The sequence below is a fragment of the Ictalurus furcatus genome, chromosome 10 (genome assembly GCF_023375685.1).
Source record: "Ictalurus furcatus strain D&B chromosome 10, Billie_1.0, whole genome shotgun sequence".
Lineage (NCBI taxonomy): Eukaryota > Metazoa > Chordata > Actinopteri > Siluriformes > Ictaluridae > Ictalurus > Ictalurus furcatus.
In genome coordinates this window covers 22,919,924-22,944,891 of record NC_071264.1, presented here as the reverse complement: position 1 = coordinate 22,944,891, position 24,968 = coordinate 22,919,924, and the positions used below count along the sequence as shown (strand labels likewise).

The following is a 24,968-nucleotide window of genomic DNA, read 5'->3' as shown; positions in this document are numbered from 1 at the left end:
CCCAGAGACCATAACCAATTTTGCTCCATTGGAGTGGTGAAAAGGAACGCATATCTGTTGTTTCGTTCCGTAGCCCCACCATTATGGTTTTTAATTTACTAAAGAATGACATATCAAACACATCATGACAACTATACTATATATATTAGTATTAATAAATTCATCATATCCTTGGATTATTATACACACACACACTTATAAGAGTGTTTTTATGAAAGTGAAAATTGTATGTGCTACAGCCTTAGTCCAAGTGCTACTAAAGGAGTGTTAACAAAAGCCAGGCAGGCTTTATGCAACAGGAAGTCAGGGAGAGGCTCCATCACTGCCAAGAAGAGCTGAGAGAAAAGGAACACAGCTGCGAGGGACGAAGCCGCTCCGCCAACTCAACAAGGAGAACTCGGGCGCTTCACAGTCGGCAAATTCAAGAGGCAATCAAAAGCTAGGGGTTATAAAAGCCAAAAAGCTTGCCGGGACTCATAACGGTTTCTAACCAATGACACCGGGGTCATGCTTTGTGTAAAGGGGCATTAGTAAATGGATGTTCACAGTATGGAGTGAAAGTTTCTCCTTTCAACAAAAATGGAAGTTATTTACTTGGTTATCTATTCCTGGTGGACCATGGGATATTGGATAGATAGCTATGAATAACATTTGTCTAGATCCTGCTTTTCACAGATGCTTTTACCTTTAGTCATCAGGCAACTGTCCAAATAGTTTTGGACTATATAAAATATATGTTAGAAGTAAACAGATATTCTGTGATTTAACCTCAAATGATGCTGTAAAAAATGATAGCTTAGCAAGAAAATTCTTTATGATATTATTAACCAAATATACGATTGTTTTCGCTAATTTCAGGCTTAAATATTCTTATTCTATTGGCAGATCTTTCTAGAACTAAATGATTTAAATAAACAAAAGGATGGAATAAGACAATTTTGTGCTTGAATTGAGGAAAAATAATTATAAATTATAATATATATATATATATATATATATATATATATATATTTGAAACATTTTCACTTGCTAAAATATATATATTTTCATTGCAGGGATTTGAGTCTTTTGGCTTCGATTCACAGTTCAGTGGGTTTCCATTCAATTAGTACATTAGGGAATATTTCATTCAATTCAATACACTCAGAAATTTGATTCAGTGATTCATCCTTCTTGGAGAAATTTGTATTTGCAATGTCTGCACATTGCTGATGATTTGTTTGGGTGACTCTAAAAACCCCAGACATTTGACTTCATACTGGGAAGTCATTCACGAAACACTTGTTCTGCTTTAGCTGTCATTCATTCTTCTGAATTTATGGCTAGTTCTAGTAAGGGCACTGACATCATTAGATTAATTTTATTTTTTGACCAATGTGCTATTATTTTTATTTCTATTGAGATTGATGCAGGAATTGTGATTGGTGCATCAAAAAAAGGAATAAGTTGGCCTTACCTCGCTTTTATTGTGTTGTTGCAAATCCCAATGAGTATTCCCATAGAGAATACTTAAATACAGTGCTAAAACTGCAAAAATTCACCACCACAAAACAAGCAATTAACATCCTTGTACTAATTTGCTAAACATGCATTTTCTTCCTGTGAATACAAGGAAAATGTACGTGTTCCTACCTAACAGACAGGTCTTCCTGCAACATGCAATTATGCAATTAATCCTATTAAATCCAGCACATGAAGCTAATTGTTCTTTGTCATGTTGGGCTGCGCTTACAAACGCTAAATCCAAACTTATTCTGGTACCACTGAAATGGCTCTCTGTTGCCGACAGTCAATCCAGAGCCAGTGGGTTGGGTTACACATGTATAAATGTTAGTTCATCATATCAGAAGTGATTCTGTATGGTGCCACAGAGGTTGAGGAAGGAAGAGGTGGCGAGGATGCCTTTAGAAAGCCTATTTTGACTACATGACCAGCTCATTTTCAGGGTCGTTGGGAACTCTTATGAGTTTTATAACAAGCACGGCTCACTGCTGAGACCCGTCACCATAGCAACAAGCTCAGCCGATGCAAGCTGATGCAGTGGGAGGAGTTTGCTTGGCTCTGTGCTGGTCTCTGGTGTCATCACCCCCTACACATACACACACACACACACACACACACACACACACACACACACACACTTTCTCACTCGTCAGGAAGTCTGGGTTGTACCTTTTTTGCATTCTGACGCTTTTTACTGACTAAAGAATTTCTGACGGGGGTTATCAAAGCATGTTACATAAATCCCAACATGCAATCGATTTTTCTCTTTTCTAGAACCTCCTAAAGGGAAATGTCAAGCTGTATTTATCAGTAGTGTATTAACAAGTGGGCACTCATGATGGTGGGATTATTCCAAGGTTAGGTTGATGTCTTTAGTCACATATATGCACCCTAGCTTTAAATATATAAATATATATCTACAACACAATAAAACCAAATCATTTCTAACAGTAGAGCTATCAAGAAGTCAGTTTTTCTTTCCGATCAACTCATCACACCCACATCATGAACAGGTAGCCTTTTATTTTTGTAGGTTCACTGAATCAGCGCCTTTCAGAGATCAAGGCCAGTTCGTCAGAGCAAAGCAGGTGACTAAGCAGCGAGAATCATCTGCAGTGTATTCTTGAGCCTCAAGCTAGCAGATCAGCCAAGTAATGGAAACATCAGCACTGTAATCAGACAATTGCCTGGTGAAATGAATATTTTATTACAGGGCTGAGAGAAGAAACATGCTTGCGACAGATGTGAAGCCCATGGTATTTACAGAATTTCCTTTCAGGTGGATGCTCGAGTGCCCTGCTGACCATTAATGTGAAAAATCGTCAATCTTGTCTCGTTTTTGGTTTATTTGTCCAAACCACCTACATATTTAAGGAGATGCTCTTTAAAAAGGTCACCTCTCACCACTGTGAAGAAAAAATGTCAACAAAAAAAAAAAAAAAGAAAAAGAATAATTTGCTGGATGGAAGTTAATAAATTAGGAAATAAATTAATTTGCCATCTGGTGTAAAAAAAAAAAAAAAAAAAAACCTAATGTGAATTTAGAGACCCAGTGAATACTGAAATGGAAAAACTGACAGTGTAGCAGAGGGATAATCGGATAATCAGGTCAGAGATCTCCGAGTCTAAGTGCTACCAACCTGTTGCTCTTGCTCTTGGAATTCTAATTAAAGCATATTTAGGCGCTGAGGGTTTCAAAAGAATTGGCCTTATTACAACAGCTCACATTGTAATTTGCAGAAAATTCACCATTCAATATAAAGAACAAATATAGAAAAAGAAATATTAGTAATAATTGTAGAGAGGCTATTTTAGTCACTTTTGTATAACAGATTCAGTGCATGGTAATTTGCAACAGCTACTAGAACACTCAAGACAACAGCTTTTATACGAAGCTTGAGTAGGCACAAAAATATGCTTCATTCTTGTAATCATTACCTCATTATGGGCCACTGGTTTGGAGCAGAACAGAGGGAGTCATTAATCCCCTTGTGCTATAGGAGAACTATATGAAGTCTGAGTGAATGATTCTGTATGGGAGTTGTTTACTTTACTGACTCAATATACCTGATTTAGTGGAGGAAGTGCTTTGGTATTACTCTTTACTCATAGCTAAATGTGTCAGCTAGGGACATCTGTTGATTCAGTGCTAATTATAGGAATCAGATAGCATGGCAGAGGTGCACTATCGGATGCTTCTGGGTGGATGGATGGATGGATGGACCAAACATACAGTTCTAATGCTTTATTTCTGCTACAGTATGAGCTTTCAGTGATTGTGACTCACCTTCTGCAGTTGTGGATAATCCCAAAAGGATACCCCTTTGGGAAGACTGCATTTACCAAAACCAGTACATGCCCAAGTCTCACTTTTGCTTCAGTAGATAATCATGTCTGCATACCTTAAATTTGCACCTATGAGCTCCTGCTCTAATCATAAAGACTGCCCTCTGCTCATCCCAGGAATCTTATTCACAATATGCTCATCCTGAACATCCTTCAATAAACATAATATCATCTGCCTTTACGCTTCTACACCTCGATACTGTAATGATTTATAATTTCACTATCCACTGTCAGCCTGCACAAAATTGCAAAAAATAATACTGAAAAAGCCCAGAGTACCTAATACTCAACATTAGCTCAGTGTTGAAACTTTGGTTAAAATGGTTGCCCACTTGGTGTCCCGCATCTAAAAACATTCAGAAACATGTCAGGTGCTAGACTGTTAGCTTTTCTTCTTTCCTAAGATTGTCCCATTGTACTTTCAGAGCATAAGGTATTGGTGCTAATCAACTGAATAGGAAATATGATAAAAATGATAATAATAACAATGGTCTTATATTATGGCTCACAAAAATGCTGATGTGGCCCAGGATTAAACCTCTGTTTGAGAGTCTGGTTCGACTCAAGGTTTATTCCTAATGTCATTTTAAGAACAGTGAGTTTTTCCTTGCCACTCTCGCTTACTTGCTAACAACCCTGAACAGTCTAGAAACCCACTGATCCTGATATTGTCCAAGTCTAGCTTCAGTTGAGTTGTACAGTCTGATACCTGTCAGCAGGAATGACTTCCTCTTGCAGTCATTCCTATCATCTTTACTAAAAGGTACTCCACAAACTGACAAGTATGCCCTGGAGGAGGTGGAGATATTATCTGTAATAGTTATCAATTTGGACACCATTCTCAACTCCACCACCACTTCCGAAACTTGCCTTATTGATGAGTTTATCTAGCCTGTTAACCTTTGTCATTTTTATTGCACTACCCCAGCAGACCAGAGCATAGGAAATGACACTCCTGGCACCCTAAAGTCAAGAGATTGCACGTTGAAATCATGACAATGCCACAAATGTGTCTCGCTGGGGGTCTAAGAACGCACAAAGAGCTCTGTCTGTCTGGTTAAGCCAAGTATACAGAATTGGGAATTTAAACAAGGGTAAGTTCAGATGGAAATCCAATTCACTTGATTCACAGTAAAAGGTGCATTTTCTTATGGTCGCAGTTAATTTTTAAAACAAGAGAATAGGCTGTTGACTATGTAGACTTCCATCCATCTCTCCATTTCCTATCCCACTTATCCTACACAAGGTCATGGAGGAACGGATGGCATTGCAGGGCACAATGGGGGCGGCTGTGGCTCAGGTGGTAGAGCAGGTTGTCCACTAATCGTAGGGTTGGCGGTTCGATTCCTGGCCCAAATGACTCCACATGCCGAAGTGTCCTTGGGCAAGACACTGAACCCCAAACTGCTCCCGGTGGCAAGTTAGCGCCTTGCATGGCAGCTCTGCTACCATTGGTGTGTGTGTGAGTGAGTGACATAGTGTAAAGCACTTTGGAACCACTAAGGTAAAAAAAGCGCTATATAAGTGCAGACCATTTACCACAATTGTACACAATCGCTACGGACAATTTAGAGATGCCAATCAGGCAACCACAACGCATGTCTTCGAACTGGGGTAGGAAACCATGGTACCTGGAGGAAACCCCTGAAGCATGGGGAGAAGTATGGTGTTCTTGGGATCATTCACATAATCTTTCTTTCTTTTAAATGTGATGAGCTTAATTATTGCCAAATAGTTCTATTTTTGTTTAATCTGAAGTATATTGTTCCAAAAGAATTCTGATTTGTCTATTTGACTTGTCTATGCTTTTTTTTAGTAGAAGAGTTTTGTGTTAGGTGTAGGAATGGACATGACTGTGGTGCAGTTTATTGCTTATTGTTCCCTCTGTAACTGTTGTTGCTGCTGCTTTGTGAAATATTCTGTTGTTCATGCGCAAGGACGAGGAGTTGTGGTTCCATGAACTTTCCACCTGCATATTATAAAACCAGGTGCAATGGCAGAGATGTTTAAGGTCTTTGTTATGGCTCTGCAGCTTTTTCTATCCGAGTGTTGTTTAATGAGCATGTTGCTGAGAACTTTAGGAGGCTTCATCTCCTTCATTTGAATGCTACATTGGCAGTAAACATTTTATTTTTATATAGATATACAGAGTGTTGAAAAGTCAGGAACCAATGAGAGTAATACCACATATATTTAATTTTGTATTTATTATTTACAAAGTATGCTCTATATGTTCACCCTTAGACTCTATGTATTTTCTATATCATGTTTTTGCTTAACATATTCCCATTTCTTCCTGACTTTTTGGACAACTTGTATTTATTATAGTGTTGGAATTCTTTTTTCCCTTTCCCTTTTTTCCTTTTATCATTTTTTTTAATTAAATATATATTTGATTATACTTATGAATATATACTTTTGTGTTCATATTTCTAAGTACAAAGTCAAAGGACATTACATGTGTAAATTTGAAATATATCTATGGTCTGGAAGTATATTGAATAACACAAAAATATGTCTGAATGCATGTTTCCTCTCACTTCATACTGTAGATTAATACGTTAGGCATGTAACAGTAAACCACATTACATGGACATTTCTGACAAAATGTATATGTAAGGACAGCTCTGAATGTACCAGGGCTACCAAGATCAACTATAAGAGAACTCATAAAACACTGGAGAAATGAAACTGTCACTTTAAAAAAAAATTCTGCAAGAAAGCTAATCATGTCAGATTGCACTTAGACTTGATAAGTGAGAACCCACGTCTTCATTATAAGCTGCATTATCTAACAGTTATTATTCAAACAAATAGATGTTAGATATGCTGCAATCTATTAGTGCTTAATAGTTGTTTATTCACCCATGCATACTAATAAGGTCTTAGAAGTATTAGAGAAGAGTCCTTTTGATCCATGCTAAGGACAATGACTAGCCCTGCATTTGCATGCCAAATAGGGAGGAAAAAAAGAACTGAGACACTGCTCAGTGCCACAGTAAAGGCCATGGCGGCTACACTGTGTATTTCAATAACCTGATGCAATACCACTCCTTGCGCCATCTGTGCTGTCCCATTTTCACTAACTGACTACTATATTATTCAGTCTTTATGTCTGCCCATATTGACTATACAGAGTGTATAGTCTGTGTGTTAAAAATATAATATATACAGTACTGTCCAAAAGTTTTAGGCATACTGGAAAGTCTTAGAAATGCTGTAAAGCAAAGCTGAGTTCAAAAATAATGAAATTGAATATTTTCTACATAAAAAAATCTATTAAGAACAATAAGCCACACTAATCTAAACAAAGTCAGTATCTATTGTGACAACGCTTTTGTCTGTAAAATGCATCAGTAGGCTCAAGTACATTTTGTACAGATTTATAAGGAAACTGGAAATAAGATTTTCTCAGCATTTTGGAGAATCTGCAACAGTTTTTCTAAAGAATTTGGCTGTTGCATTTGCTTCTATTCTTATATGTAAAACCTTTGTTTCTTTACTGAAATACAAATATTTTCTTTAATATTTAATTTTTGTTGGAAAAATACTCTTTAAAACTGTAACCCCATAATGCCGAAGTCATAAAAAAAAAAATTTGGGCACCTAATACTTTTGCACAGTACTGTATAATATTATGCTTTATACCGCAGTGCTGTTTAATTCTTGAATGTGATTAGTCAGAAGATATTAAATAATTATCTATAACAGCACAACACTGACAGTAATTCAAATCACAAGTTTCCATTAATGCTAAACATGTTTGTTCTAATATGTTTAGCATTTCCATAGTAACAATTCAAACACAAAGACTTATATAGCAGACACTACACATGATCAAAGCCTAATCAGAAACAGATTTAAAAACGTGTTGTTGTATAATTGTTGATATGGTGAAGATTTCTGTAAGGAGACATTTATTTAACATTTATGGAAGGAGTTTCTAGTGTCAGCGCTTCATAACTGTCAGTAAGTTTTCCACCATGAGAGTTTCTGCTTTCCGGTAGAACTGCTGAATTTTTCTGTCTTAATAACTTAAAGAGGAAAAAAAACTGGCTAGTGAGGAAATGACTATTTATAGCTGTTGTAATGTAAGACATAATAGGAACTTGTCTTGTGGATTTTCCACAACATTAAATGTACTGTATGTACCATGCAAAATCTCAATGGGTGATTTATTTCGCGTAATCTAAGTGTCATCGTCAAAGTTCATAGTGTGGATCAGCGCACAGAGCACAGGTAGGTAACCAAATCAAAACAAGATCATTCATATTCATAAATTGGGAAAACAGGCAAGAGTCAAAGCAAGAAGTTAACGGAACTAAGAAACAAGACACTGGAAAACAAGAATCGGGTGTAATGCTAGAAATGCACAAGAGGTCATCACAATGAGAAAATGTAACAGCAGGGTCTACATTGACAAACTAATTAAGGACTTAACACAGAAAAGATGGACACAATTGGGTAACCCACCAATGACAGGACAGGGGCGGAGACAAGTTTAGAACAGGAACAAGTACATATGGCATTGTAGGCAAAAAAAAAAAAAAGCATGTCATTAAGCCAAAAAAATTAGCATGAAAGCAGTTGGATATGTCATGCCCTGAGAAGGGAAATTTGTGACAATGACATTTTAAACAATTAAAAATCACGATGTGTTTTGTTTATTATCATTGGCAAACTGCTGTGGTATAAAAGGAATAAAACATTTCTGGACATGATGTTATAGCAAAATAATCACCTTTGGGATGGTAACAGTAACTCCACTTCACATTGCGGCACCATACCACCCTCTTGATTATTTTCCTACAACATCATCATCATTTTCCATCATGTCTTATTCCTTAAATAATAAGTACTATAATAAGGACACATTGAGAAAAATAATCTTGTTCCATCTGTACTTGCACAGGTGTAACAAAACTCATTAGCGAATCTATTTGTGGATAAAAAGAATTACTGCCAAGTGATTTAGAGTTGCTACTACAGTTCAACAGCTTGGCGCAGGTTCAAGTTAGGATGTACTCACGCACTTGAAATCATTTTCGTCATGAATGAGAAATTCATCTGAAAAGATCCCTTTGATCTTAACCTTTGAATGAACCATTTCAATTTGCAGTTCAGATTGTTTCACCCCTTTCCAACGTGAGACGCAAATGCATCCTTTTGCCCATTCATACATGATCAGGCACAGAATTATGTACAAGGCCTCTTCAAACAATTCTCCAAAAGGATGTGACTGTGCCATGAATCAGCCAAAGTGAAACTGCCCACACTGAATGAAATGTCGTCTTTCTGTCATACCATAAGAGCACAAAAATCCTACCAGATAACCTTGGAAAAAGGTAAACACAAAGATGCTGAATAATTGCCTATCTAGGGTTCAAGGGCTGCAAAGATTTCTTCAGAACGTTACAGCTAAGTTTCAAAAGAAGCTTTGGTGCAGGTGCGGTGCCTGCCATCCCACTGATGCCTCTCAATGCACCCAGGCTGAGTCATACAGCTGTCTATTATTCATAGGTGCAGATACCTGCTTTAAATTTAAAAACATAGAAAGTCCTAAAAGGTTTACCATCATGGCTGAAAGATGAAGGGAAACAATATTCTGATGTTGAGCACATGCTGATCTGAACTAATGGGTTATTAAAAGCATTTTAGCACTTCTGGTTCCTTCGTCCCAAAGTCAATGGGCTTTTTGAATGGGTTTATGGTTAAATGCCTGAAATAAGGTCTTTGGTTAACACGAGCTAAAGATATTTACATGTTTTATTCTACAACATAAAATACATCAGTAATGGCAGCTTCAGGGCCGTTTCTAGGCATAGACAAACTAGACGGTCACCTAGGGCGCCACCAGATTGGTGTCACCAACAGGAATTTCGCCTAGAGCTCCACCCCTCATGATTTTGTTAAGCTTTTACGTGTCTTGAAATAGATGATTGCTTACAAGTGGCTTAAAGGGACTACAGAGGTTGTCGTGGACATTAAACGTCATCACACCAAACAGGAAAAATCATCTACTACAGCTTCATTCTGTTTATGCTCTTACTTTTGCAAACTATTTCAATGCAAATGTTCCAACTTGTAGATTTTTTAATATATGGTATTTTCCAATTGTAGTGTTTTTAAAATAAAGATTGAAAGAGTTGTCATAAACTTAGTGGTGGTGATGTTGAAGTCATGCGACCATGATGTAGTTCATTTATAGCCTAACTTTAGCCTTTTACTTCTGGCAGTTGTACAGTTGTACTCATAAATTTACATGCGCCTTGCAGAATCTGAAAAATGTTATTAATTTATATATATATATATATATATATATATATATATATATATATATATATATATATATATATTTATTTATTTATTTATTTTTATTTTTTTTTTTTTAGAATAATACTTGACTGCTTGATATCTTGGTTCCGGAAAAAAAACCACACACACACATTACACAGCAGGAAAAGTTACAGAAGCACCGACAATGTTATCCACATCAAGAACTCTACATTCTTTTACTATGCTAATTATAAATGCCCCTAACCTGCCACACCCACATCCTGCCCCTGGTAAACCAGTGTTGCTTGAGATGCATCTGCATACTGAAACATGATTGGATCTTATTTTTTATGATGCAATAACGTCGCCTGCCTTTTCACATTGAGGAGTCTGTGCAGTCAAATGAATGTCCATAAAAGGATTAATACTGAATAGCATGTTTTATATTTCATTTATAATGTTTTCTAATGATGTACTCTGCTCGCTGTTAGGTGATTGATTTTTTAACTGATTGAACATGCCCTTTATTACACCAAATTATTGTTTTACAGGATGTCTCTTGGAATAGTTTTGCTTTATCGCAGCCTGAGCAATCCACGATAAATGAAGTCACACATGGTAGATATAATTTTGCTCTTTCTGCTGGAAAATGGCAAGAAATGGGGAGCATTTTCCAAAGGGCACACCAGCAAGCAACTCACTATTCAAATGCTCGTTCCTTTGATTGCCTGGCTTTGATAGAACTGGATTTCAATGATTGCAAAACGTCTGAAAGAGATGAATTTAGGACGTTGGACATCACACTTTGAGATATAATCCTGGCAAGAGATGTTTAAAAAGATAGAAAGTGGCAGTGCTGGTGGTGGTGGATGGTGGTAGTGGAGTAATGGAACCCTGGAGGGAACAAAGAATAAAAACATTTCAGATATGAATGATCTGTAGCTTTCAGAGTCTGGGTAAAATGAAGGCTTATCTAAGGTCCTGTTCCTCCAGCTGGTCTCTCCCAGCAGGTCGTCTCTCCACCAGGTCCTCCATATTAAACTCACGGATCAATTCAACCTCTCATCTGTTAATATTGCTGCACCAATAACAGAAGCCCTTAGCTTTTGGTCACATATGGTCTTAGGGTTGAGAATCTGCAGCTGAATTGTTATTTCCCATTGCTTTTTTAGTCTGCATCATCAAAGGCGTTGATTGCAAAACCAAAGCCCAAAGAGATTGTCACCATGCACAGTGAAGGTGTGAGAGGGCAATAATGAACGAAGAACTGTTACTGTGAGCTCAATCTGGCAGAGGGCCAGCACCTCTCAGCAGCAGCTCAAAACTGTCATCTGCCGAGTCGCTATGCCCTGGCACCTGGGCCTGCCATCTTGAGCTGTTCTGATGAACTGGAAGAGGAGGGCAGATGGCAGCAGGAACTGGCAGAGTTCTCTCTTTGGAGAGAAAAGCAGCACACCCGTGCGAAATTCAAACCAGCAGGCTATCTTGACCTTACAGAGCTGCTCTTAATGTTCTCACCTAATGGAAGGCACCAGCCAAGGATCCAATGGAACCTGAGCATGGGTCAAGAAGAGCTAATCATATTCTCCTCTGGAACCATGTGCTTAAATGGCTATAACAATAGACTAATTTAGTTCTCTGAAGAAAGGAGTTTTTCTTTTGTTGATGGAGAAATGTATCACACTTTATTAAGTAGTGCAAGTTTGTTAGGTTTTTATACTAGCATGGTTAAAGAAAAGAGCTCTTACAGACAGCGGATACAGGAAGCTGACCGTATATGTGCAGCATGTGCTTGTGATATTGCACAGGACAAAGATTTGCCTCCTCCGTGTCTCTGGCACTGCCTCCGTGGTGTTGGCTGAAATGTCTCAAGAGCTCATCAGAGTCTCCACAAGCACAGCAGACCCGAGCAGATGTCACTCTGGCTACTAAAATATTATGGTTCTCTTTTAAAACTTCTAGAACTCTGAATTAGATTTCATTATAGGATGCACTGATCAAGTAAGGAATAAAGCAGAACAGGGTGTGCTGTTATAGGAAAATAAACAATGACTTCATGGTGTGATGCAGACAGACACTGTTACCACCCCAGCAAAGTTACTGTTAGCACCCCAGAGTTGATTATTTTTCAATACAAGCACACCATAAGAGTTTTATTCCTCTTAGACCACAGTAATTTGCTAATGATTGCCATTTTAATTTATTAATGGATGATTCATCATATTTTTTATCCAGACGCTGTTAAAGTAAATGAATCAGCACCTTCTATCCAGTCTCATTCAAGAATTTAACAGTGCTCTGGTATCATTTACATTAAACTGGATTCTAATTTATTCAACATGCATGACCAGATTCCCTGAGGGAGGAAATACTTAAGATTCCACAGAATGACACAGATGCGTAAAGATGTAAGAATCATATATCAGTGCTACCCTAATGAACCCAAGCAATTTTAGTTTACTTAGTTTAAATCCTACCTGATTACTAACGAACAGGTACCGTATATGCCTCATTTGCTAATCATACCTATTCTATACTAATTTTAGCTTAAACGGTAGTGGTTTTTCCATGATTTTTTTTGGTCATCAATAAAAAGTGAAATGAACCACAAGGGAAACCGCTGCATTCAAATGAAATCCTTGATTTTTGCCTAAATAGGAAACCTTATTACTAGGTAAACACTCACAAAAGGCATTCATACAGTAGATGAAGCCAGCATATTAAGGGAAAGGATTTTTGAAGGGAGGAAAATCATGATGCTCCAGTCATAATTATACTCAGACAGACAATTACAAAGGACAATATATGACAGAAAAACATAGTGTACCTGTCTACTGAGTGATCTGTAACCCAGTTATACCATGCATCCTCAAAGGCTAAAGGTCCTTAAAAAACAACAATAGCGTTTCCACTCATGGGGCTTTGATGATCTTTTGCATAATTGGCAATGCTGTGTGTCTTGTAGTTGATTTAATGATAGTTAGCTCATGGGACAACAAAATATTCATTAACATGAACATGCAGCACTGAGTGATGCACTCACAACATCCTTATACCTACATGGTCAGTATCATGGTGGTTTAAATTAAGCTACAATTTGTTTATATTTTGGGAAATATAAATTACTAAAATAGTTTTGTTTTGTTTTTTTAAAATAGCATGGCCAGATAAACAAAAATAATAACTCGGTGAACAGGATTAAAGAAAACAGTCCTCTAAAGCATGTCTCTAACACACCAATTATGGTACACAACTGGAACAATGTAGCTGAGGTTGAGGAACTGCTGAGAGTGCTGGTATTTCTACCCCTGATGTGTTTCCTGTGTTTCCAGAGGCATATTGGTAGGGTTCATATTTTAAATTCAAATACTTATAAAGATACTTATATTTGGAGTCACTGCACATATATAGATAGTGTAAATCTTTTGTCCACACAATCCACATCGAATTCTGCAAGCACTGTGGACAGGAACAGAACAACAGTGCACTCCAATTTTAGTATTTCTTGCAATTAAGCATACTTTATCCATGACAGTGCCACCACTGATGAGGGGCTAAATGATCAAATATTGCTCAGGACCGTAAGAGCTGTGGTATTAGCTAAGGCAATGCTTTTACAAGCTAATGTGCATTCTGTGGTAGGTTTATGGAGCAACCAGGAATGCTGATTCAACAGAAGATTTAATTTCCCACATGTACAACAAACTGAATGGAACATTAGAGGGAGATGTTTATTCTGGTTCCTCGTGTTGGTGCAATAAATATCATTATGGGACAAACACAATCAAGGCATTGTGGGATATTATGGGTGATCATTGTGTAAGGTTATAGTTAAAGTTCTGACCAACTACTCAGAGTTCAAATCCCAGTACCACCAAGCTACCACTGTTAGACCCCTGAGCAAGGGTTTTCAATCAGGGGTACCTTGCACCCTGACCCCAGCTCCCTAACAAGCTAGGATATGTGAAGAAAACAATTTCAATGTGCTGTACTTGCTATACTTGGAAGTCAAATGGAAGTCAGTCTATGCTGTAACATCGGTATAGACAATTCAGAAAAACCTGCAGTGTCAATTGGCCATAATACACTACAGAATCCATATGATCTTTTATCCCAGACTGGTTTTGTTAATGCATGACTGGGGACAGTATGTTAAGAACAATTGGCAAAAATGGGTAAACAACTGCCTGTCGACTCATGTACTCAATCAAGCTAATTACTGGAAGGTTGAGTTTCCCCTTAGGGTGCTGACAAAGTTCTTGTGCCTAGACTGAAAGGGAAAGAGAGATGTCCATTATTGACAGAAAGAAGAAAAAGCACACAGGATGCAAGCAGGAGGCACATTGCTCCCTGCACCGCAAAAAAATCGACTCCCAGCCAGAGTCTGATGAACAGGCTGGAACAAGGCCCACCTCACTGGTAATCAGACAAGGTGTGAATGGAAGACATCTTTGCTAGCAACTCCCCAAGGGCTGAGAAAATCTTTTTCCCAGTCTCAGAGTTGAGCTGCAGTATTCTTGCCATCGCCTTCTCCAAGCTGTGTACACAGAGCTCCAGCGGCCGTCTGTCAAATGCAACCTGCCTTCATCTCATCTAGACCTTCAAACGGCACATTGTTATTTCAGCCGACGCTGCCACAAGCAGAATGGGATCTGGAGGGATTGATTCATCTGTCAATTACAGCACGACTGTCGCTGTTCAGTCGGCAGCTAAGCGTGCTGAAAGCTTTCAAACTAGAAAAAAAGCAGGAATGCGTCACCTTGACATGACAAAGAGGGAGAAGTAAATTCACAGGGGATTCCCCGTGTGTAGACGTCTCAGGGTTTATCAGCTCCAGGGAATAAGCATGTCCCCAGAGGCTTGTGCATGGTTCAGCGAATGGGTGTAACACGTGTAAAAGATGCTATTGATCCAAGTACACTGTCAAAGCAGGGAGACGTGTCTTCCTGTGGGAGAGCGGTCTCTTGCTCCTGCAGTTGCAGCTATTAGCCCATCACCCTGCAGCAGCTAAACACAGACTGTGTGTTTACACATTGGGGTCTTTTGATGATGGCCTAGAACACGTTTGCTTTCTTCCGCTTTAACTGCCTGCCGGAGGCCTGATATGAAACCAGTTCAAACAACAGCAATTTGAACGGACCGGGAGTCTGTAGTAAGAAGGTCTCAAGTGTAAAACAAACCATCAGTGTCATTTGAAGAAGATAAAAACAGAATCAATTTTTTTAGCCATTAACCATAAGACCTTCTATATTTTCTGAAATGTCAAACTACTTTACTCTTGTTTTGTGCCCATTCCCAGAACTTCAGAAGTGACATAATTGGTCAAATCTGCTTAAATAGACCCCATGCATCAATTATAAATTGGACACACTGAAACCCCAAACTGTTTTGCTTCCGTTGTCAATGGACGATACACAGAGCCTCCCAGATGGTGTCTGGAGTCTGTCAAAAACACTCAGGAGCAGAAAATAAGGTCATTGAAATCCTTTCCCCTGCAGATTTAGCACCTCGTAGAGTTCAGTTTGATGTGAGACAAAAGTATTACAGTTATATTCTCTCACATCCTTAGTATTTCTCCTATTGATGTGCAGAACGATAACTGCATTGCCATAAAAATGACTCAGTAGCCGTCACTGCGTGTTAAGTTACTGTCTGACCACTGGCCTAAAATGACCACATTTCCTCTGACACAATCCAGATAGTTGGGCTGTGTTCAAGACTTATAATGCCATAGAATCTCACATTATAAGGTCTACTAAACTCTTATTAAAGGAGATACAAATAGATATTAGTGTTTTGCTTGTTATTGCCTATATTTCCACATGACAAAATAAGTTTAACTTACAGTATACAGAGTTGATAGGTGATACTGCATGATCGCTCATTTGTAAACAAAAAAACTTTTTCAAAAGGAAATTCAATTAAAAAATACTTGGATACTATTCTGCTAATAAGGTATATGTGAATGAAAACCTTTACAGCCTCTCTGTGAATGCTGTTTTCATCAGAGGTACAAATGTCATACTTTTGAGAATCTATGATTATCAAAATTATCCCTTAGTATCTCAAAATAAAGTTTCTCATTATTAAGATATTGCATATGTCACAATTTGGTCTTCAACTGGCTGAAGTATCTGCAATTTGTGTTGTTAAATTTGCTTCATCTTCAGCTGTCTAACAGAGACCTGCAGGTTTTGTGCCAAAATAGATTGGTGTTTGGAGATATCCAATGGTTCTCTCTATCTTGACTAGAGTCCCAGTCCCAGCTGAAGAGAAGAAGCCACATAGCCTGATGCTGCCACTATCATGCTTTACTGTGGGTATTACATTCTTTGGGTGAGGAGCTGTCTTAGTTTTGCACCAAGCTTATCTTTTAGAAATATGCCCAAAAATATTATACCTTGGTCTCATCAGACCATAACACATTTTGCCACATCGTTCAAAGTAATTAAGGGAGACTTGGATGTTGTTGAGGTTGTTTTTTTGTGTGAAGAATATGAGAGATTGTTGTCATATGCAGTGAGTGACCAGTACTTGCCAGATATTGCTGCAGCTCCTTGAATGGCAGCCTTGGCAGGGTGCCCTGTTCTTGGTAATGTCACTGTGTTGCCCCATTTTCTCCACTTGTAGATGATGGCTTTCACAGTGTTCCATGGTACATCTAATGATTCAGAAATTCTTTTGTATCCCTCTCCTGATCGATACCTTTCAACAATGAGATCTCATACATGCTTTGTAAGCTCTTTCAGGATCATGGCTTAAGCAGTCAGATAAAACCAAGAAGATGTCAAGAAAATCCTATAAACAGCTGATCTATATTTGGGGTTCATCAGAATCCCTCCCCTGATGACAGGTGTATGATGATTAATTTTGAACATGAGTTTGAATGTGAAACATATGTGTTACATTGCTCATGTGAGAAATTATCCTCCAATAGACCCCAATAGTAAATCAGAGTGCATGTTTTTTTTTTTTTTCCAGGAGTTATAAAGATTGCACAGGTTTTTATGCATGCAAACCTTTAGTAACTCAGGGAAGTGGTGATGCTTTTTAGCTTTGTGCCCTGAGCCTCTGATTGTGTTATGGCAGGTGTCATAGTGTATTAAGCTCATTGCTACATGTCACTGTCAGCCCAACAACAACAACAATGCCAAGTGGAATATTTTCCCTATTGTATATTATAGATGCCATCATACTTTAAAACCTAATCTAAATTCATTGAAATTGCTTGGAAATCCTTCTCATGGGGAATAATGTCGCAGGGGAGTAGGGTGGCAGAGTCAGGTGGGGGTAAACACTTTATAATTGGCCCTGACTGAACGAGGTGACATTGAAAAGGAGTTTCGCTAAAGTGACATTTTCAGACAAAGCATTACGTAGGCTGGGACTGAGTTAATGAGGGACAGACTTTTTTTGTCCCCCCAGAAGGACCTGACCTTTCCTCTTCCCCTAAGACAAGAGGCCCTTATACTGCCTTAGTGTGAGATGGAAGTATGGAGCATAAAAGCTGACAGAAGTATTTGAATATGAATTTCATATATTTAAATGATATATTTCAAATTTCACATTAAATAAGTCTTTTTTTTATCTGTGATGTAGTTAATAAATTAATATTTTTGGCAATGTTTATTTTTTTTTTGTTTTGAACTTGCTAGGAGTAAGATTTGTTTTTAAGAACAACAAAATTCGAAATTATGGGTTATGTTTTTGAGGTTTTTAAACTTAAATCAGATTTTTAGGAAATTAGGACAAGGTGCTGCTTACAGGATTCCCAGGGAAAAGTACTTTTTAGGTTCTACTTAAATAGCTAGTTTTCTATGGTGGTTGATCACCAGTTATGCTTATTCTTAGTATATGCCCAATATACAGTAACTATTTAGGTAACATTCTAGCTAATTAGTCTATGCTAAAGTTATTTAGCAAAAGCTTGCTGGCAGTTATCAGCAGCTAACAGTCACATTCAGAACTGAAATTATTATTGAAATATTATCATTCATTCATTTTCAGTAAATGTTATTTTTAAGTGGAACATAAAAAACTTTAGATGCATAACTGTGGGCAAAACCACTCTGAGTTTGACCACACTGAAAGTGTCTACTTATCCCTGGAAATCATTTGGCCTAATTTACATAAAATCTTTATTCTGAGATTTGAAATTTTGAGATTTGCATTTATTTAAAAAAAAAAAAAAAACATTTAAAAACCAAAGTCAAATCTTACCCCTACAAAATAAAACATAGCCAAAAATGTAAATATATTAAATACACCACAGAAAAATAAATGTATTTAATGTACTGAATATATAATTCAAATATAGTTATTCTTTTGTCCATTTCCAAGCTCCATAGGGAAGGAGATGGAAGGGTTTTAGAAAGAGTCAAGAAACCCATGACAGAGCAACAACTATCAGACTGTTTGTACACCAAAGGATTCAAGTACAAGAGGAATCCTGAGTAGACATGAAGGCTAAAAATTGTTATTGAAACACCATCGACTAATCCACTGATCCATGAAGGTGTGCGCAAGCACAGTTAAAACCATTGATTTTGGGACTGATTGAAAGTCTAAAGCACTGCCAGTGAGCTCAATCATTGCAGTTTAAAGATATATTAGCAGCAAATTAAGCAGTAAGCACATATGTGTTAATAAAATGGTCAAACATATCAAAGTTAAATGTGTTACCACATTCTGTCTTTTAGTACAATAGATTAACTATGACTGTACTTTTCTTAGAAACAATATGTACCTAAAAATTTCACATAGTTCAGAGCGTAACATTTCATGATCCTTATTGTCCTCATTGGCGCCTATTAACTGTGACTCTGACACTTTTGTGCATTTTAAGTGTGCAACTTCAGATGGCATTTCAGAGTCCCTTTAAATCTGTATCGATGAAGCTCCCATCCTCATCCTTAACGACTCCACAATTAGCATGTCCATCTGCTCCATTTGTGACTCAAGTGAAGACAGCCTCTAAATTACTTTTATCCCATTCATTAAATGCTGATGAGCTACTCCAACTCAGCCCGTCCGATTGCTTATAATGGAGGCTGTTACCGCCCACTTGGCGCATAGACATGAACCAGAGAACCAATTAGAATGTGACAGACCAAATGGATCGCCACTATGTACAATCCAGCTCTGCTTGATTTCAATTAACAACCAAAGTTTTGTCATGCTTCCTTTAATCTAAAATCAAAAACAGGGAATTTGAGATAATACTCACATGTAACGGAGATGAGGGTTTTGTGCAAACGCACGCGCTTGAATCGTTCGTAGATTGCAGTTCGTGATAGTCCTGGGGAATATAAACACAACTGGCATCAAAGAAAGAACTTCATATTCATGTCAAATAAGATGTGTAAACAGGTTTCAATTAGATATCCAAAGATAAAAGGAACGCAGATAGAGTATTCATGTTTTTGCCCATATCGCCATCAACACAGCTGTCTGTTCCATCGTTTCATCTGAAGCCCTCTGTTATTGATCATTTGCAGAGGGTACTGCAGGTTAAACATTCAGAAATGAGAATGCCACCAGTTCATTAGGAGCTGCCAGGCTGATTTTCAGGGAATCATTAGAATAATGGTATCATCAGGGGCCACAATTTCACCTTGATGATTTCCTGCAGCAGCTGCAATGAATAGTGTCTCCTGGAGAGCGATAAATTGGCAGTCATGCCGGTGCTTTCATTACAGAAAGATCATGGAGAAATTGACTACACTTAACAAGTGATCGGTAGTCGTTACAGGATTACCCTTATTACCATGGCTGTAATGTCTTATAATAATATAATGTATTATAATGTCCACTTGTGTAGAACATGGTGGATAAGATTTAAAAAGAAGACTTTGCAAACAAGAATGTACTGTAAATCCTAGTTAAGGTGCAGGAATCTCATCAGAAATGGGTACTGGGTGAACGACAGGCATGTGTTATGATGTCATAAGTTATAATATCCTACTGTACCATTTTAGAGGATGCAAATGTTGGAATTGCAAAACATTGCCTCTTCCTGTTATTACCAGGGGCATGAAGGGTTGGTGGTATTTTCATTTCTTTTTCTGTCATTCTAGAATCTGTAAATTTTTCTGTTGTTCTAATGACATTTTTTTGTGGATCTACCATATGAAACAATTTATCAAAGAAAACGAGTCTTCATAATTAGTTCTGGTTGACTGTAAAAGTTTTGAAGGCCTCTTAACAATGTTCCCATTACATATGTGCCACAACATATAAGACCTTGTGAAGATCTCATTTGTCAGAACAGCTTGTTTTTTCAGTCTTTTAGTGGTCTGTACCAAATTTCCACCAGTCTACATCTGAAATGGATCTATCAGGCTGATCTGTGATGGAAAACTATGCTGTCACAGCCTGTCCTAATACAGAAATAATAACATCTCTGTCTGTCTTGGTATAATCTAATGAAAGCTTGGAGATTGAAGATGATGCAGTGACCTCAAGTGGGTTTGGTGGTTGACTCAGATGCAGAAGTGTGAGTCACCCCATGACGTAGGATGCACTAGGAGAGCCCAACAGGGGCAGGTGAAGAGTGCAACGCTAATGAGAAAAATGCAAATCAGAGTGGGGATCCATCACTTGTATTTTCTTGTGAGGGATTAGCAAGAAAAGGGAGGACTGCACCGTTTTTGAGGTGAGGAAAAAACAAGAGAAAAAAGAGAATTGGTGAGGAGGAAGTGGGAGAAGTTGATGGCCGGACGTTGATGACCAGTTGTGGGATTAAGTGGAGGGATAGGAGGGCTCTGCAAAAGGTGTATCGTAATGATGTCTGGTCCATTAAAGTTGTCATAATGTCTTTAGATTTGTATATACTGGTTATTTTCTAAATCAGTTCTCAATTTCTCAAACTTTTTGCACCCAGGAACTATAAAAATCAATTCCCCATCAATATTTATTTTATGAACATATTCCAACCATTCAATTAATTATGAAGCACATTACTCAAACAGAGTTTTCTATTCACATTATATACATGTGATTATTTACAGGCTTGTTTTTGAGTGATTCATTTGGATAAATACCCATAAAACCAAGCTAATAACTATAAAGACTTTGATAATAATTGGCTGTGATTTCCACCATTGTAACAACATAAACATGATGGACCCCTGAGGGTCCTCAGACCGCACTTTAAGAACCACTGTTTTAAATGGCCTGATTAATAAGACCTTGGCATTTCTTAATACAGTACATAACCCACTCAGCCTTAATCAGCCCTTAACTTCCGTAACTGAGGCTAGATCAAATGAGTCCAATCAGTTTTTAAAAGCCATTAGAGTTTTTCCACAATTGAGCTATTTCTGGATGCTATGCCATTTGCACAGCAGGTTCAGTATGCTTGGTTGAGTGTGAAAGCTGTTTTCAAACCCGGATGCTGTCCAGAATAGCAATCTCCCGGCAGCGGCCTGGGGTTCAAAAGAAAGGGCTGGAAGTCGAATCATGTGATTGGTCCACCCTGTCATATTATTTCCTGTTTCACAGTGGTGGGTATCTTGAGAGGAAATTTAATGACTTCCAGATATATGGGGTGAAGCAAACATTTAAGAACAACAAGTAATAATGATCAATTTTGGATACAAGCCAGCATTTCTGACAGACAAGCATAGAAATAAAAGCTTGTTTCAAAGATAAAAATACATAATTACAACAGTTGTTTGTCATGGATTATTTTGGACTTTTGTCGAATCACTTGCAACAGCATTTAAAATGATTTTAAGAAAAGTGCACAGAATGGTAAAGAAGAGAGGCTGATTTCTTTCTAGCAGAGACTGTACATACATAATAATATCTCTCTCTCTCTCTCTCTCTCTCTCTCTCTCTCTATACACATGCATGTACAGTTGAGGTCATAAGTTAACATACGACTTTTAAAATCTGAAAAATGTTTATAAGTTGTTGGGTTTTTTAAATAAGGGGATCATAAAAATTGTGCTTTGTTTTTTATTTAGTACTGCCCTGAATAAGCTATTTATAATAAGATGCTATATGTAAGATGTTTATATATAGTCCACAAGTCACAATAATAACTAAATTTACACAAATGAACCAGTTCAAAAGTTTACATATCCTTGATTCTGATGTTGAGATCCATCTTTTCACACTGAGAACAACTGAGGGATTCATACACATCTATTACAAAAGAGGCAAGCATCCATTGATGCTCAAGTAAGCAACATGACACATTAAGAGCCAGGGGGATGTAAACTTTTGAACAAGATGATCAGTGTAAATATCTTATGTAGCTTCTGAAGGGCAACACTATATGAAAACAAATCTTTACACAAAATAATAACAAATTACACCAATCATCCTGTTCAAAAGTTTATATCCCTCTGGTATTGTGTTGCCTTCTTGAGCATCAGTGAATGTTTACACCTTTGTTTAATAGTTGTGTACGAGTCCTTCAGTTGTCCTCAGTGTGAAAAGATAGATCTCAACATCATATAGCCGCTGTTGGAAAGGGGTCAAATATGCAAAAGATGCTGGAAGACTAAATAATGTGCAGGACCTGGAGGATTTTTCTGAAGAACAGTGGGCAGTTTAACTGCTCAGGACAAACAAGGGACTCATGAACAACTTTCACAAAACATAAAAACAGTCGCTGATCATACAGGTAACGACACACAGTATTAATAATCAATCGTATTTAAACTTTTGAACTGGTTCATTTGTGTAAATTCAGTTATTATTGTGTCTTGTGGACTATATGAGGTGTCCCTCAAGGCTCTGTTCTTGGACCACTTCTGTTCAATATTTATTTATTTGTTACCTCTTGGTCACATTATCCGTAGTCATGGTCTCAGCTATCATTGTTATGCCGATGACTTACAAATTTATATATCAGCTCGCTCCATCAATCAATTCAAGAAATCTGATCACATTACTCCTTTGCTCTACAATCTACACTGGTTATCTGTTTCTGTCCGCATTCAGTATAAAATTCTCTTGTTAACTTTTAAATGTCTTCATGGACTTGCTCCACATTATTTATCTGAATTGCTGCACTATTATTCACCTCCTCGCTCTCTGTAACTCGTTTTCGTCTTTCATCAAAGGGGGTAGATTATTCAGTACTGTGACTCTGGAATTCTCTTCCACTAACTCTTCGTGACACTCTACCATATCTTCATTCAAATCACAACTAAAAACTTATCTTTTCTTACAGTATTTCCAGCCTTCCTCTATATCGTGTTTTGCTGTTTAGTTATTGTGTATATGTATGTGTGTGTATATGTATGTATGCACTGTATGATGCATGTATTTATGTTTGATGCTGTGTTTATGTATTATCTCCTTGTACAGCGACCTTGAGCTTGGGAAAGGCGCCTTATAAATAAAACTGCAAGGCGTTTGCAAAATTACGACCTGTATGAACTGTAGTAGACAGTTATAGAAGGGAACTATTTATAATTGCACTGTTCATCTCTGAGATGAAGATGGGTTCCCTTTTGAGTCTGGGTCCTGGTTTATTCCTCATATCATCTCAGGAAGTTTTTCCTTGCCAGTCACCTCTGGCTTGCACATTGGGGAAAAATGTATAAATTTAACATTTATCTCCTGAATTTATATATTTCTGTGAAGCTGCTTTGTGACAATGTCCATTGTTAAAAGCACTACACAAAATAAAATTGAATTAAATTGAAAAGATTTTGTGTGTATTTGGGCTGAAATTTTCAGCCTGCTTCACTGACACATCCATAACACTCAGCAGTGACGGATGAGGAGCATGTGAAATACAGCCAAATTAAAAGTAGACAGACTAAGCAAACACTGTCCAATTAAAGTACAAATTACATAAAAGGACACAAAACAGAGGTCTAACAACTAGGTATTGACATGACTACTTGGCTACTTGGCTCATCACTTGGCATTCAACTGTAAAAACAAAATTAAATATGATTTTGTAATAGTATACAGTATAGTATACAAGGACTGAACTTGTTGTACTAATGAATTTCAGCTAGTGGTATACTCACAGCCGCTGTAGTCCCGTATATAGTTCCATGTCAACATCCTTCAGGATTTGCAGTCCTGTCCAGTTCTCTATGTGTCTGCAAAAGGAAGAGAGAAAGAAAAAACAGTATTGGATGCCATCGACACCAATTTATTCAGCAGGGGATGGAAATATTTGTGTGCATGTTCCATCAATGCTTGGTGCATTTCTCCAGTGGATGGTCCCTGTGGTTTTGAATAATGCAAAAAAATATAAAAGCCTCAGGAACACCTGTGAAATATATATACAGAATAGAGAACAACAGCTGCAATTCTTCCTGGGTGAAGTACACAGCCTAAGGGAGTGATTGCTAGCAAACCACACAACCACACAAGTAATTAGAGCAAATCAATCAGTTTCCCAGGCACACTGTGAACACTAAGGTCACAATCAAAGCAACAACAAATGCTATATGTTATCAACTGCAGTAAAATGATTGTATTGATTCTTATTCTTCATAAACAACATCTTAAAATGTGCTACTAGATCCAATGAATGTCAGAGGACATAAATGGCTTGACGTTCCAATCGAGTTAAAAGAAACACAACCTAGGCGGGAGCGGAAGTCGTTCCTACAGAGATATCACATATTTTGCTGACAGACGGACTCCACATACCGAATAAAAACCTTCTCAGTTGCATGCACGTGCACACTGCTGTGCTCATCCACTCCCTGGCAAGCCTACGAGCCCCAGAAAGCAGACTCCAGCACAGTGGATCTGGCAGATTTAATGTTTCTGTTTACAGCAGGGAAGAGGGTGACACTTTACAAATGAGTTGCACTGCGGTTAATGTAATACAGGAGAGGCCACCGCGCTTTACTGGCCCT

General features: G+C 37.7%; 1 protein-coding gene across 2 annotated transcripts in view; it reads right to left on the bottom strand.

The window, feature by feature from the left end:
• LOC128613375 (NT-3 growth factor receptor-like) overlaps positions 1-24,968 on the bottom strand; it is an 81,059-nt gene that overhangs the window by 17,903 nt on the left and 38,188 nt on the right. For both annotated transcript variants that reach the window (XM_053634082.1, XM_053634083.1), the window contains 2 exons: positions 24,123-24,197; positions 19,352-19,423 (listed from right to left, as the gene is read on the bottom strand). In XM_053634082.1, coding sequence (XP_053490057.1) covers positions 19,352-19,423; positions 24,123-24,197 — 147 coding nt within the window. The remainder of the gene's footprint in view (positions 1-19,351; positions 19,424-24,122; positions 24,198-24,968) is intronic.